The sequence below is a fragment of the Rhipicephalus microplus genome, chromosome 4 (genome assembly GCF_043290135.1).
Source record: "Rhipicephalus microplus isolate Deutch F79 chromosome 4, USDA_Rmic, whole genome shotgun sequence".
In the NCBI taxonomy this organism is placed as follows: Eukaryota; Metazoa; Arthropoda; class Arachnida; order Ixodida; family Ixodidae; genus Rhipicephalus; species Rhipicephalus microplus.
This window is the reverse complement of record NC_134703.1, coordinates 157,647,220-157,660,025: the sequence shown is the minus strand read 5'-3', so window position 1 is coordinate 157,660,025 and position 12,806 is coordinate 157,647,220. Positions and strand designations below refer to the sequence as shown.

At 44.7% G+C, this 12,806-nt stretch overlaps 1 protein-coding gene across 1 annotated transcript in view; it reads left to right on the top strand.

Annotated features, from left to right (window-relative positions):
- The window catches only part of LOC142814441 (kinesin-like protein KIF28), a 140,769-nt gene extending 129,516 nt beyond the window's left edge, over positions 1 to 11,253 (top strand). The window contains exons 21-25 of the mRNA XM_075893201.1: positions 405 to 530; positions 1,844 to 2,017; positions 4,822 to 4,902; positions 8,462 to 8,591; positions 9,926 to 11,253. Of these exons, the coding sequence (XP_075749316.1) occupies positions 405 to 530; positions 1,844 to 2,017; positions 4,822 to 4,902; positions 8,462 to 8,591; positions 9,926 to 9,978 (564 nt within the window). The 3' untranslated portion in view covers positions 9,979 to 11,253. The remainder of the gene's footprint in view (positions 1 to 404; positions 531 to 1,843; positions 2,018 to 4,821; positions 4,903 to 8,461; positions 8,592 to 9,925) is intronic.
- The last annotated feature ends 1,553 nt before the right edge of the window (positions 11,254 to 12,806 follow it).

The window sequence follows — 12,806 nt, the reverse complement described above, 5'->3', positions numbered from 1 at the left end:
CTACTGCATCGCAGGTTCGCGTAGTGGGCCGTAGACACAAGTACCGCAGTGTTATGAGTTGAGCCCGGGTGTGCTGATTGTTGCATCGTTTGTCCATTTATGGAATTGAAATAACCACGGCGTTTCTGGTCTGTCGCGAACCAATAAAATTTATGCAAGCTGTGTTATTCTAGCGGCAAACCAATATAATTTAGGAACAAGCCTTGAAAGTGTTATTGCAAACCAATATAGTCTTTATTAATGACAGAGACAGATATAAAATCGAAAGAGAAAGTAAGGAATGTTAATCAGATTAGGCTTGGCTGGCTACCTAACACGTGGGGTAAGGAAAGGGAAATTCATAAATGAGATAATGAGCTCAGGCGCGACGGAAAAACTGAATGATGGCCTTTTCTCGCTTTCAGGATATAAGGTGCAAATATCGCATGTTCAAGGACCAAGAAGACACAGTAACAGAGGCGGTCTCGGGAACTTCGGACCCTGACTTCAATCACACGAAAAACTTCTCCTACAGGCCAGCGACTGTTGAGGTAAACTAAAGGCCTAGAAAAATTTCGATATGTAGCAATAGCATTCGATACCGGGTAAACACCAAGCTTTACCTCAATGAATGTGTCAGTTGGTTAGATGCGTAGTAAAGGGTGCATGGTCCATTGATTTGCATTATTCAGTTCGTGGTGAAAGTTTTAAGTTGTTTATTAGAATAACCAATCAGTTTCAATATTTCAAAAATGTTTAACCACCAAATGTCCAGCCTGACCAAAATATTTACATTTATACCTATTGCGACAAGACAGCTATTTATTCACCCTTGGCGCTTATGAAATACAAAAGTGTGTTTCCAGCTTTGTGTCCTATTTCTTGAGAAAAAGACATGGCCATTAGAACAAAGTGCAGGAAGAGAACTTCATTTTTTGAGGAAGCGCATTTTGGACCTCCACGTAATTTCATGTGATATGTGGGGTTTAACGTCCCAAAACCACGATATGATTAGGAGAGACGCCGTAGTGGAGGGCTCCGGAAAATTTGACCACCGGGGGATCTTTAACGTGCACCTAAATCTGAGCACACGGGCCTACACGATTTCCGCCTCAATCGGAAATGCAGCCGCCGCAGCCGGGATTCAATCCCGCGACTTGCGGGTCAGTAGCCGAGTACCTTAGCCACTAGACCACCGCGGCGGGGCCACCTAATTTCATATACGAGTTATTTTGACAATTGACTACATTGGAAATAGCCTTCCAAACTTGCATTCTCAGCAATTGGGGGCATCTGGACGTGGCGCCATCTCTCGGCAGAAGGAGCGGCGGCCTGCCAAAGCTTAATGGGAAATAGATGAGAAGCATTACATCTCTTGAAAAAAAAATGTAGTTATGAAAAAAAACTGCGGGTTATATATAGCAGATACCCACTGGTACACGTTGGCACACTTCCAGTATCGCACTAGAGAGCGTGTGGCTTCTTAGGACAATTAAACACTGCCCATAAAACCACAAAGAACCCCCTTTATTAATATTGAACACTCTGGGATGTCACGTGGTTTGTAGTGCGGCACTGTAACTTTTCTAGACTGTTCAAGTAAGTCTGCTGTATAAAACTGGGAGTCGTTTTTGATAACTAGCTATTTTCATCAAATATTATTTTTTTCGCCTATTCCCTGATCAGTTATGGCCGGCCCCAACTGGGACCGACGATAGATCGCGCCACGTGAAGATATCCCCAAATCCTGGTCACATTTCATACTGTGAACGTTCATATAGGTGCAATAGTGCTACTTTTTTATGTAATTGCTAATTAGCACGTTTGTTTGTTTTTCTTTAATTTCTATTTATGGTGTGAGCAGTTGGTGGAGTATCTCTCGGATTCGTACGTGGCCATCTCGGTATGGGGAATACAAGTGATACCCGTACCCGAGGAGGGCATCCGTCCCAAAGGAAGGGCACTCAAGAAGAACTTTCAAGAGGACCTCATCAACCAGACCAACGTCCTTATGAATGGGTTCCGCATTAACGGCAGAGTGAGCATGCTTTCTGTGCTTACCGGTTTTAGAATATTACTGTAATAACTGGCTTGGACCTAGCCCCTAATGCTTTGCACTGACTTTCAGTATTAACGAGCACAGTAGGTCAGTAATTAAAAATAAGTAGCTACCCGGTATCAGCGCATGTCTGCCTCCGTGAAAGATATCTACTCTCCTCCTCTTCCTTCAGTTTAAGTAGAGTCCACAATTAGGCTACTTTGAAAATATGTTTCATTGAAGATTTTATGTGGAGTGATAGCGAACAGACATCCTTATACTGTGAATATGTTTTTGAATATATATACTGTAGTGAAGAGGCATACCTGAAGCTTCAGCCACGTCGCCAGCCCTTTGCGTGCCGCGACCTCAAGTTTATCTGACCAGCCGTTGCTAAGACAATGGCTACTGATTTTTAGGGGTGAAGCTTCTTATAGTCTAACCTTGTGATTAGTCACGCGTAAGAGAGAGGAAAAGGTGAGAAAGAAAAGATGGCAAAAGAAATGGATGACAATTTTTCGTCTCATTTCATAGATGGCGTTACTCTGCCGCTGCTCTCTGATTGGCTGCTACACGCGCTTTGCCAACGAGTGCCTCTCTCAGTGTCCTGTACAGTCGCCGTACGTGGCGGATAGTTGGAGGGCCATGGACGGAGGAGAGCAGCGGGCACGTTGAAGACGCTTGCGCTCTGGTTCCTTGGCTCGCGTCTTGTCGGTGTTACCCGCGCGCCGTCTGCATTCTCGAACCCCATCAGACGCCTGGATGCGTACACGGACAAATGAACACACGAACGATGAAAGGACGGACGCTTCACTCCACTCATCATCATTGGCTTCGTGGATATGCTCTCGTTTTTTCAATGCTCTGGCAGCGCTCAGCGACTTCAGAAACAATATCAGTCTTCATCAACCCCAGCATACCAGTGTGTTAGTGGAAAACACCCTTCATGGTTTGCTGAGCATAGAGTCTTACGCCTTAACTCGCCGGCTGATGTTGACGGTCTCCTCAGATTAGTTTTAGAATGTTCGAAAAGTTTCTGCAGCAAGCTTCAGCGATGTTCGCATTGAACCAAGTCTACGAGCCGCAAACTGGTGGCGTCCGGGCAAAAGCGTGGTATCTGCTAGGAAGTGCAAAAAATATTACGGCATCTCTAAGATTACCCCGCACCTCCACCAATTATAATATAGAACGGAGACAGTCAAAACTGTTATCCGAGACCAGGTAGGAGCGTAGGCCTAGCTATCAAAATCAGCGACAGTCCGGGCCGAGCGTCTCGTGCTTAGCACTGACAATGTGTGTGCCGAGATTTGCATGACCCACTACAATCATCATTACAACTGCATCTTTGCTGTATTTTCGTGGCCTTCGTATGAGTTGAGGAAATAAAACAAGGGCACATATTACGTCACCACGCTGGCTGCAAAACAATTCTCACACTGTTTCCATTCACGTTTTTTGCACATAAACGGCCTCTCGTTCCGTCGCTGTTCAGACGACAATGCTTACAAGGCCGATGCGCACAACGTACCCACCTCTTATGCCAGCCGGTTTACTTCGCCGGTTTTAGCGTGACTGTGGGGCGAACAAAAACGGCCACACTCCACGCTGGAGAGTGTTTGGTAGACCGCCCCTCTTTTAACTCAAATGTGCTTTATGCCAGGATCCACCGAGACATTATAGAGGTATTTCCGTATGACGTTGTTAAAATGCACTCTTAGAATTAAGAAAGAAAGAAGCCTGGAGAGAGAGTAAATTCTGCATTAAAGAACCGAACCCAAGATCGCACGTTCCATGGTGACAGCTGCCACGCTCTTCATCAACTACGCCACCGAAGCATACGCCCGATGTCCCACCAACGCCTCCTCTAGAAAGATGCCTGAGGAATGGCTCGCGCTCCCAGCGCAGTTGGCCTGCCTTCAGTTTTAAACAAGCTCCGCGCGGTGGCGCTCGCGACCGATACTATCATCCCGGCGGCGGGTGGTACCAGCTAAGCGTTTTTCATCTGCGGCCAATAGGGGCGCGTCAGTCGAGAATTGTTCGAGACCTGCAACTGTGCACCACTGTTTCGGAGGCTATGCAAAGTATTGCGTTGTTGCACCGTCGGCCACAGGTGACGCTAGCGACCGAGAACATTTTAAAATGAAGGAGGGAAAGGGTGGGGCGGCTGTTGTTCTTCTGATGCGGCAGGTATCTTTCTAGAGGACGCGTTGGTCCCACAAACACGCTTCATATCTGTCAAACATTATCTGTAGCACGGTGCTCTATGTTCGCCTTCGAGCCTTTCGCATCGATTACACTTATTTTTCTTACACCTTGTTCTTCATGAAAAAATGCACGTTCTCGCAGACGCTTAGCACCATCCCATATAATGACACATTTGCCTGCTTAAAGCATCCTCAAGAATGATGAGTTGCACAGTTTATCTACATAATTCGATGGTGGGCAACAATCGCAACTGCCTCTACGAAAATATCCCGGCAGGAACAGTCTGGCCAAAAGGCAGCAAGAAGTGTCTCGAGCACGCACCACGCGGACAGCTAGCGCGGTACAATGCACGTGAGCGGGACCCGTTGAAACAAAACAATGGTGCTAGCGAAGCGAGGGGAAAATGCAAAGTAAAACTATCTCCACAACGGTATTCATATGCATGAATAAATGTTTTCGCACTTTCACTGATTCCTGCGCTACACCTTGATGTATAGACTACTCTTACAGTATAACTATACTGCATCTCACTCCATACATGAATTATGACGGCAATGGAGAGAGGGATCATAGTATATACGTATGTTTTCTGTTTTCAGAATGTCGATCCAAACAAGCAAAGCATCATTGTTGAGCTACTGCTGATGAAGAAGCAACAAGCTCGGCAAAACCAGAAATTGGTACGTAGTTTATAATTCGGCAATCATTATTTGGCCAATGTGTGGTTCTCTGTTGATAGGTTTGCTTGAGATAAACATTACGAAGTAGCATGATATTACGGTTGTTGATACCGTTTATATGCAAAGGCGGCAAATGTAGTCTGACGTTTTTTTTTTTTTGTTGGGGGGACGGGGGGGGGGCTTAGACACGCCAAATTGCTGCAGTTTTGCTCACAGTGACGAAACACGATTATATATCAGCATGATATGCAAAGCGATTGCGTCGATTTCCGTAGATAAAATGTTAGCTTCAGGGCTGGGATTATTAGAAAAATTTCGGCCGCAGGAGTTCTTTGTCGTGAGGGAATTAGAACGTCCACCACCAAAAGATTTGTTCTTTGTGGTTCTCTGGCAATGACACCGGCAAAATTCAGTATGTCATTTCGCCGCTGCAGCCTTTAAATCAATGTGACAACTTTGAAACATCCGGCACGGTAAGGGAGTTTCCGCCTCAGTCCGACAAGATGGGATGGATGGATGGATGGATGGATGGATGGATGGATGGATGGATGGACGGACGGACGGACGGACGGACGGACGGACGGACGGACGGGCGGGCGGACGGATTGATGGATGGATGGATGGATGGATGGATGGATTGATGGATGGATGGATGGATGGATGGATATGGATGGATGGATGGATGGATGGATTGATGGATGTATGGATGGATGGATGGATGGATGAATGGATGGACGGATGGATGGATGGATGGATGAATGGATGAATGGATGGATCGATGGATGGACGGACGGATGAATGGATGGATAGAGGTATGAATGGATGGATTTTATTCGAAGTCCTAATGTTCGTGTCTCAACGCGCAGAAGACGGCTCCCACTTTGCGACAGTCAGGCCAAGCCCGACCTCCTCATTATAGGCCCTCTGGGCAGACCCCAGTGGGTCCCCGACATCGGGGCTCTTGATAGCGAATAACCACTTTTCTTCATTGAATGGGTCCGTGCCTGGGATCTGCAAAATTTTCATATCTAAAGGGAAACTCCAATGATTTTTAGCGGCGAAGCTCCTTATAGCGGCACCTGTTCGTCCCTCGTAGTCGTAGTCGTAGTGTGTAACCAGTCTTACGCTTTGACCTCCAAGGTGGTGCCGATGGGAGATTTCTCCTGTGCGTTTTTGAACAATAAAACAAATTACAGCGTGCGCGTTAACTAAAAGCCGAATTCTTGTGTCTCTCATTCCCCATTAGCAGCCATTGGCATGTTCCAGTAGAAAACGTTAGTTGAAGTAGAAGTGTTAAAAGCCGACTTCTGCAGTCTCTCATTCCCAGTAGCAGCCATTATTTACCTCCAAGGTAGTGCCTGGTGAGATTAATCCTGTGCGCGATTAAACAATACAAATTTTTGTTCAAAACGCCGTTGACTGATTAAATAAACCAACGAAATGTGCCAGATGTTTTCTAAAAGCAAAACGAAAATACGCCAGATGTTTCTAATGCAAAACAAAAAGAAGACGCCAGGTGCTTAACGAAAGACGCCAGGTGTTTTCTAAAGCAATGATTTTATAATCAAAACCCTATGGATAAAGGTTTGTAGTTTCCGATGCTCGTTGCCGTCGGTGTGTGCTCGTATGGATAAGGATGCCGAAAGGCGGGCGTGCAGGGCAGCGGCGGCGCGCGCTCGCAGACAGGACCCTGAAGTGAGAGAACGCGAGGCAGAAGCGTGCCGGTAAGCTGCGTGACGTCGCCACCAAGATCTTGCTTTGCGAGAACAACAAGCCACATCAGCAAGGCAGCGTCGGCAACATCCTGCCTTACGTGCACGAGAAGCGGCAGCGGCACGTCAGCGTCGGCAAGATCCTTCCATACGGGAACGAGAGACCACATTAGCAAGGCAGCGTCGGTAAGATCCTGCTGTACGGGAACAAGAAGCTACATCAGCAAGGCAGCGTCGGAAAGATCCCGCCGTACGTGAACAAGAAGCTGCAGCGGCACGTCAGCGTCGGCAAGATCCTTCCGTACGGGAACGAGAGGCAGAGGCAGCACGACAACGTCGCGAAGCAGATCTTGAAAACGTTCGACAATGGGAAGCGGCGAGGAAGCGCGCATATCGCCAGGCGAATTACCGGAAGAAAATGGCAGGGTATTTTTTCCAGGAGCTTCGCTTAATTTCATCATCATTCACCTCGTGGATCTGCCGTCAATTTTTTTTTGATATCCACCGATTTCAACAAAACTTTGAGCATACGCTATCGTCCGTGTCGTTGTGATTTGTGAGAAACGTACAACCCTAAGTCATTTAGTTTTTTTTTTAGAAAACGAATTTTAAATATAGGTATCCAATTCTAGAACCACACTTGTAAGCGCGAGCCATCCTGTATATGTTGCATAAGTGCCGACTCTTTTTCTAAACCCTCCGCACCCAGCAGGCGGATGCAGGGGACGGTTTCTTTTATGCGGTGATGACAACGCAAGCATAGTTCGGTTTTGTTGACTGCATATAATGTTAGTCGTCATTGACATCGGGACTTATATTCAGCATGCACAATAATGAACAACAATAATATCGATTAGGTGCTCGTCAGCTGTTTTACCTGCCGGTAAGTCGAGGTCAAAACGAGTAGCTTTCGTGCTAAGATAGTAGCTGCAAACATGGCTGAACTTGTCACTGGTAAGTTCATACGAGCTGCCACAGCTTGATTCTGGGTCGGATGACATCCCCGACATGCTTTTTGCGTGACGGAAGAAGCACGTGTGTTATGTTTACACCCTGCCAGCCATGGTCCCGTGCCGTGACGTCATAATATACCGAGCCAGGAGACACTGCCTATTTAGGTTTTGGTTTTCACTCATTGTTTTTGCTTATTGAAACTTATTGACGAACACCTCAGGATAATTAACCACCACCCTAGCTGTTAGAAGGCTGTTAAAGCTATTTCAAAACGGCCTTACTGTTATATGGTTGAAAATGCACTGGAGTTCCCCTTGACTGGTCCGTCGGACAGACTCAGGAGAAAAGTGTGGTGTATCTTATAGCATTCAGATAATCTGGATCTGAAAAAACTGTTCCGTCACTGAGCGGAAATCTTAAATGTAGTAGCGGATCCTCCTGGTCGTCCTTCGCAGGAAAAATGAGAAAGACTATCAGTTGACACTATGACAGGCTTGGATATTGAATCTCCATATGTGAAACAAATAGGGTTTATAATTTATGGATCTTCTCACCCAGATTGTCAAAGTGCCCACGCTTATAGCTTAGCATTGTTCTTCCTTTCGCGATTCTCATTTTTTTCTCTGGCATTTGTTTCCCTGTCAGTAGCGCTGGGCAGAACACAGAATAAATTTTATTATTTATTCCGACTTATCCTACGCTTCGAATAGGCCCTTATATCTTTCACACGTGCAAAGGCTTCATAGAAGTTTTACACTGTTCCGGGCCACCTCTACGACTGGTCACCTGATTAGCCTATCTAGGAAAGAAACTATCACCATTACACTTGTTTAAGGCAACGTACCATATTCAGGGATTACACCATTGAAAGAGTCTCATCTTTCTTCGCGCAGGAGAACCTGAGAAGATTGGTCGAGTCAGCAGAATCGCAGCACCAGAAAAGAGTGCCAGTCAGCGTTGTGAGAGACTTGTTGCTGGTGTCCTCTTCAGAAGCGGCTGACGAGCTTCTATCAAAACTAGAAGGTACTGAACATAATTATTTTCCTCAAATTGAGTGTAGACGAAAACTGTGCACGATTTGTTCCAACATTTCTATTGGAACCGTCTAATATGCCTGCCACTTTTAGGTTGTAAGATAAAACTCACACTCCAAGATATTTCTCTTCCATTTCGTTCACAAAAACTTTTTGTTCAATTATCGCCCACCCAGACGTTGAAGCAGCAATGCTGCGCGACTGCTCACTCTGAGTTGGTGGGCTGAGTTTGTGTAGGACGATCGCATTTGAATGCAGCAGAAACACTTGTGGCACGTGTACCGTACGACGCCACTGTACGTTGAGGAAATTTAGATAGTCGGAACTTCCGGAGCCCTCCACTGCGGCGTGCCTCATGTCCATGTAGCTGTTTCAGCCCGCAAGACGTGGTGGTCTTTAGTTGTATTACCTTCCAAAACTTTCTACAACATAATGAAAAATGCATTCTTCCTGTGCTATGCCGTCAAACTGCAGATAATATTGTTAATAATATAAATATGTGTACTATTATAATATTATTGTGGTGAGTTTATTGGTGTGTATTGCGTAAAAGTGCCTTCAAAACAACAGCTGGAATTACCACGCGCATTTCGGCGCCTCTTTAATAAAACTTATCAAAGTCAGTGAGTGCGATGCTTCGTCTATATAATCAAGTGAATAAATAATAAAATCAATAAATGTGAAGGATTGATGTGCTTGTTGTGTACATTTTGAGGGTACACCATTAGCGGCGTTATTACCAATAGAACTGGTGAGATTAGCGGCAAGCATGAAAAATTACGGTATTTGTTTCGTTCTTGTCTTGGTCTACGGAACGTCGGTATTCCCATAATGTCACTATAGTTTCTTGCTACCTTCTAGTATTAAGTTGATATCCAAGTCACCTTATTACCGTTACATTTTTTTTCTTACAGGTTCTTTTTTTTGTTGGCTCCATGAAAGCTCTTCATTTGATTGTAGTCAAACACACACTCTCGTATTGCTGTTTACTGCACTTGCCATGTAATGCAGTATAATACGAGTAGAAACAGCGCATTGTCTTGAAGCTTTATATATTACCTGTAACTATGACGTGCTTACGCAGAACATTGAAGTAAGATCCCTTAGTCGCCTAATAACCATAATGACGACCCATGTGGCGGACGTTTCGCTTATGTCAGTGAAATAATTGAAATGTGCAGGGGTTGCAACATATTCGAAAAGTGCAGTAAATACTACCGTTTCTGAGAACCCAGCGCAGGCTGTTTGTTATGGGGCTTTTTTTTGTGGTGTTCGCCATTCCTGCTGAACATAAAAGTTTATATAAAGTTCTCTTCTTTTTAGGCTTCGGCGACACTGAACGAGTCAAGGGATCGTCGACGTGCACGGTATCGTGACCTATTGCGCAGCAGCTCGTCTTGACCTTTCCAGCCGACGGAATAGCGGGACGCTTGTGTGCCTGCGATGGAAGTGATACTGTCCTCATCTGCACCAAAGTAACCACGAAGAACAGTTACTTCGAGCGTGGTTACTAGCGCGTGAAGTTACGTGACACTGTGACGCAAAACACGAAAAGAAAGAGCAAGGGGCAGACAGGAGCAAAAAAAAAAAAACTTGGTGCATATTGCCAGTAATACACCATTACATACTATTGCTATCTCATTGAGGGGCAATATTCTTTACAGGAAAGTGCGAAGCCGGCAGAGAGCATGTGGAGCGAAAAAGAGACCCATCTGCGCCCGAATGATCTCATCCTTTAGCAGGAATTCGACATAACGTCTAGGTATTAAGAAAAAAGAGCAATGCCGCATTTCGTCAAGTTTACTTGCTTTCGTTTGTTTTTGCAATACGTGACTGAAATGCTAATCTTTTTATAGATTTTCGTGTTCTCACATTGGTATCCGCATAAAGTGAAGTGAAATTTGGTGGTGCTTTGCCATAAAATATGCATGGGCGAAATTTTTATATAAAAAAGCGCAGTGCCATTTCTAGAATTTTCTTGTCATGGTACACGCATGACAAAAAGAAAGAACTATTGCAGTTTGTATCCATCTTAGCTAAAACTTGTACGTGTGAGATCCACAGCAGCAAGACAGTGCACATTTCTGTGAAAAAAGCTAGAATCCTTCTACGTTGTTACTTGTTCACACTAATTCGTTTTCCCTAACACCTTCACACACTGAGAATTTTATTAATTTAATGTCATGTGGAGCCCTTGCAGTTAATGTTTCATAGCATGCAGAATTACCTTCGTAATGCTCATGGAGCAGAAATTTTCCTACACGTCACACGGCACAGTGAAACAGTGTGAAACGAGCTTTTTGGAAAGCCACGCTATTATTTCTCTTTATTTGCCACATAACTGGCTACCATCACAAGCCAAACAGTGCCACAAATGTGAATTGTTGCCAAGACATCCCGCGTTAATTCAGGAAGCGCACTTAACTGCCCAAAGTATTTTTTTAACCTCCTCTTTCTCAATCTGGCCTGAAAACGCCAGCGAGATTGTATATACGTTGTCCTCGGAAAGCACCTCAATCAGAGGCGATTGCATGTGACTGTGGTGAATTGCATTGTCGGGAGAGTTACTCTGTGTGTCGACTGTATTCGCGTCAGTCGTGCTGCGTTATAAGCGTGCCTTCTGGCAAGCATGAGGCGTGAAACTAGTTGTGCTATGGCCCAGTGTTTCTACTTTTATAATTGGAGTACAAAAACGGTGAATGACCTTCCCACTAATGTACAGTATTCATTGCATCTTTGTTACGAATAAACTTTGGTCCTCAATTTATACTGCATTAGTAATATTTTTATCGAACAATGTAAGTAGCTTATTAAACTAAAACAACGACTGGTTCTGCTTGAGGTTCACGAACTTGTGGTCGTGGAGCCAGGCTCCGCGTGGACCCCGTGCACTGAGTGGAGATAGCACGTACTACTTAAGTTGTTTGGCACTCTAAAGTCTTGCCGTATGACATACCTTGATTTGCCTCACAGGTGCAGGCAGGATAAGACGTTTCCGACATTCTCTAGTTATTTATTCTCTTTTTTAAAGTGGCAATGAAGCGGTCACCCTACAATCTGTGGCTTTTAGCGAAAACCTAAGTACAGGGTCTGTTATGCCTTTGCAGATATGAGATGTTACCCGTAATATATTAGTTCAGTGCAAAACAGACCCAAGGATTTAACGGCTTTAAATCTCGCCCATCACCAGTGACCGCTATATTGCCTGTTACTTCAGCTGCAACAACGAGCGTTGCTGCCGTCTTCTACCGCAGTTTCCGCCACTGCAAATCTTTCAGTTTCAGAACGAAGCTGAAGAAAGCTCAAATATCTTGATTTCGCGGGATACTGACCACATAACAATATTACACGCCAGCATTAGGAAGCTCGCACTGCCAGCTACTTGTTACGTCATGACTCGCTAGGGCGCCAGAGTTGGCCGACTCTCAGCCTACATGTGTGTCTGTAAAGGTATTCAATTTTAAATTCAGTACTAGACACACTGCAGTAAAACTTCGCCAGCTTATTTGGGAATACACAGCAATTAGTCTACATATAACGCAGGTTATTACTGAATATCGGCTGTCATTGCTCCTTCAAACTTCTGAATAACGGAAACTTGAGCGTGATTATGTAACACATGACTTATGTCCAAAATAGTTCAAAAGAGCTAAGAAATAACAAATTTCAAAGCATCGATAGTTCGGTTTGCGTGCGTTTTCATATTGCAACAGTAAAATATACCCACTCTCTCAAGAGAAACAATAACAAGCGAACGAGTTGTATAAGAACACTAAAGACGTTGTGCCTTCTTGAGCAGCACTGTTTCTTCTTTGAAGTAGTTTCCAGGATCACAATGTAGGTTTAAATGTGTCAAAATGTTTCAACGACAGAAATCTTCAAGGTTTTTGAATCCCCTGCTCGCCTCCACAAAAGCTATCATCATCGGGAACAGCACAAGCTCTATTAGGGCACTTCTTAATGTCCTCCTTTGCTCCTCGAACATGTGGACTCGATGCGCGCTGCGGGCCGTGCCGATTTATATGATGTGGGATGAATATCTCGGATAGATAAGCGCAAAGACAGGAAAGACAAAAAAATAGAGGCAAGCAAAGATAAAGAGTCAGAAGTAAAGGGAAGAAAGGGTAAAAAAAATACGCCATCTCTTGCGAAAGAGAACCATACACCATCCCTCGCTAAAGGGAATGATGTGTAGATGCGAAGA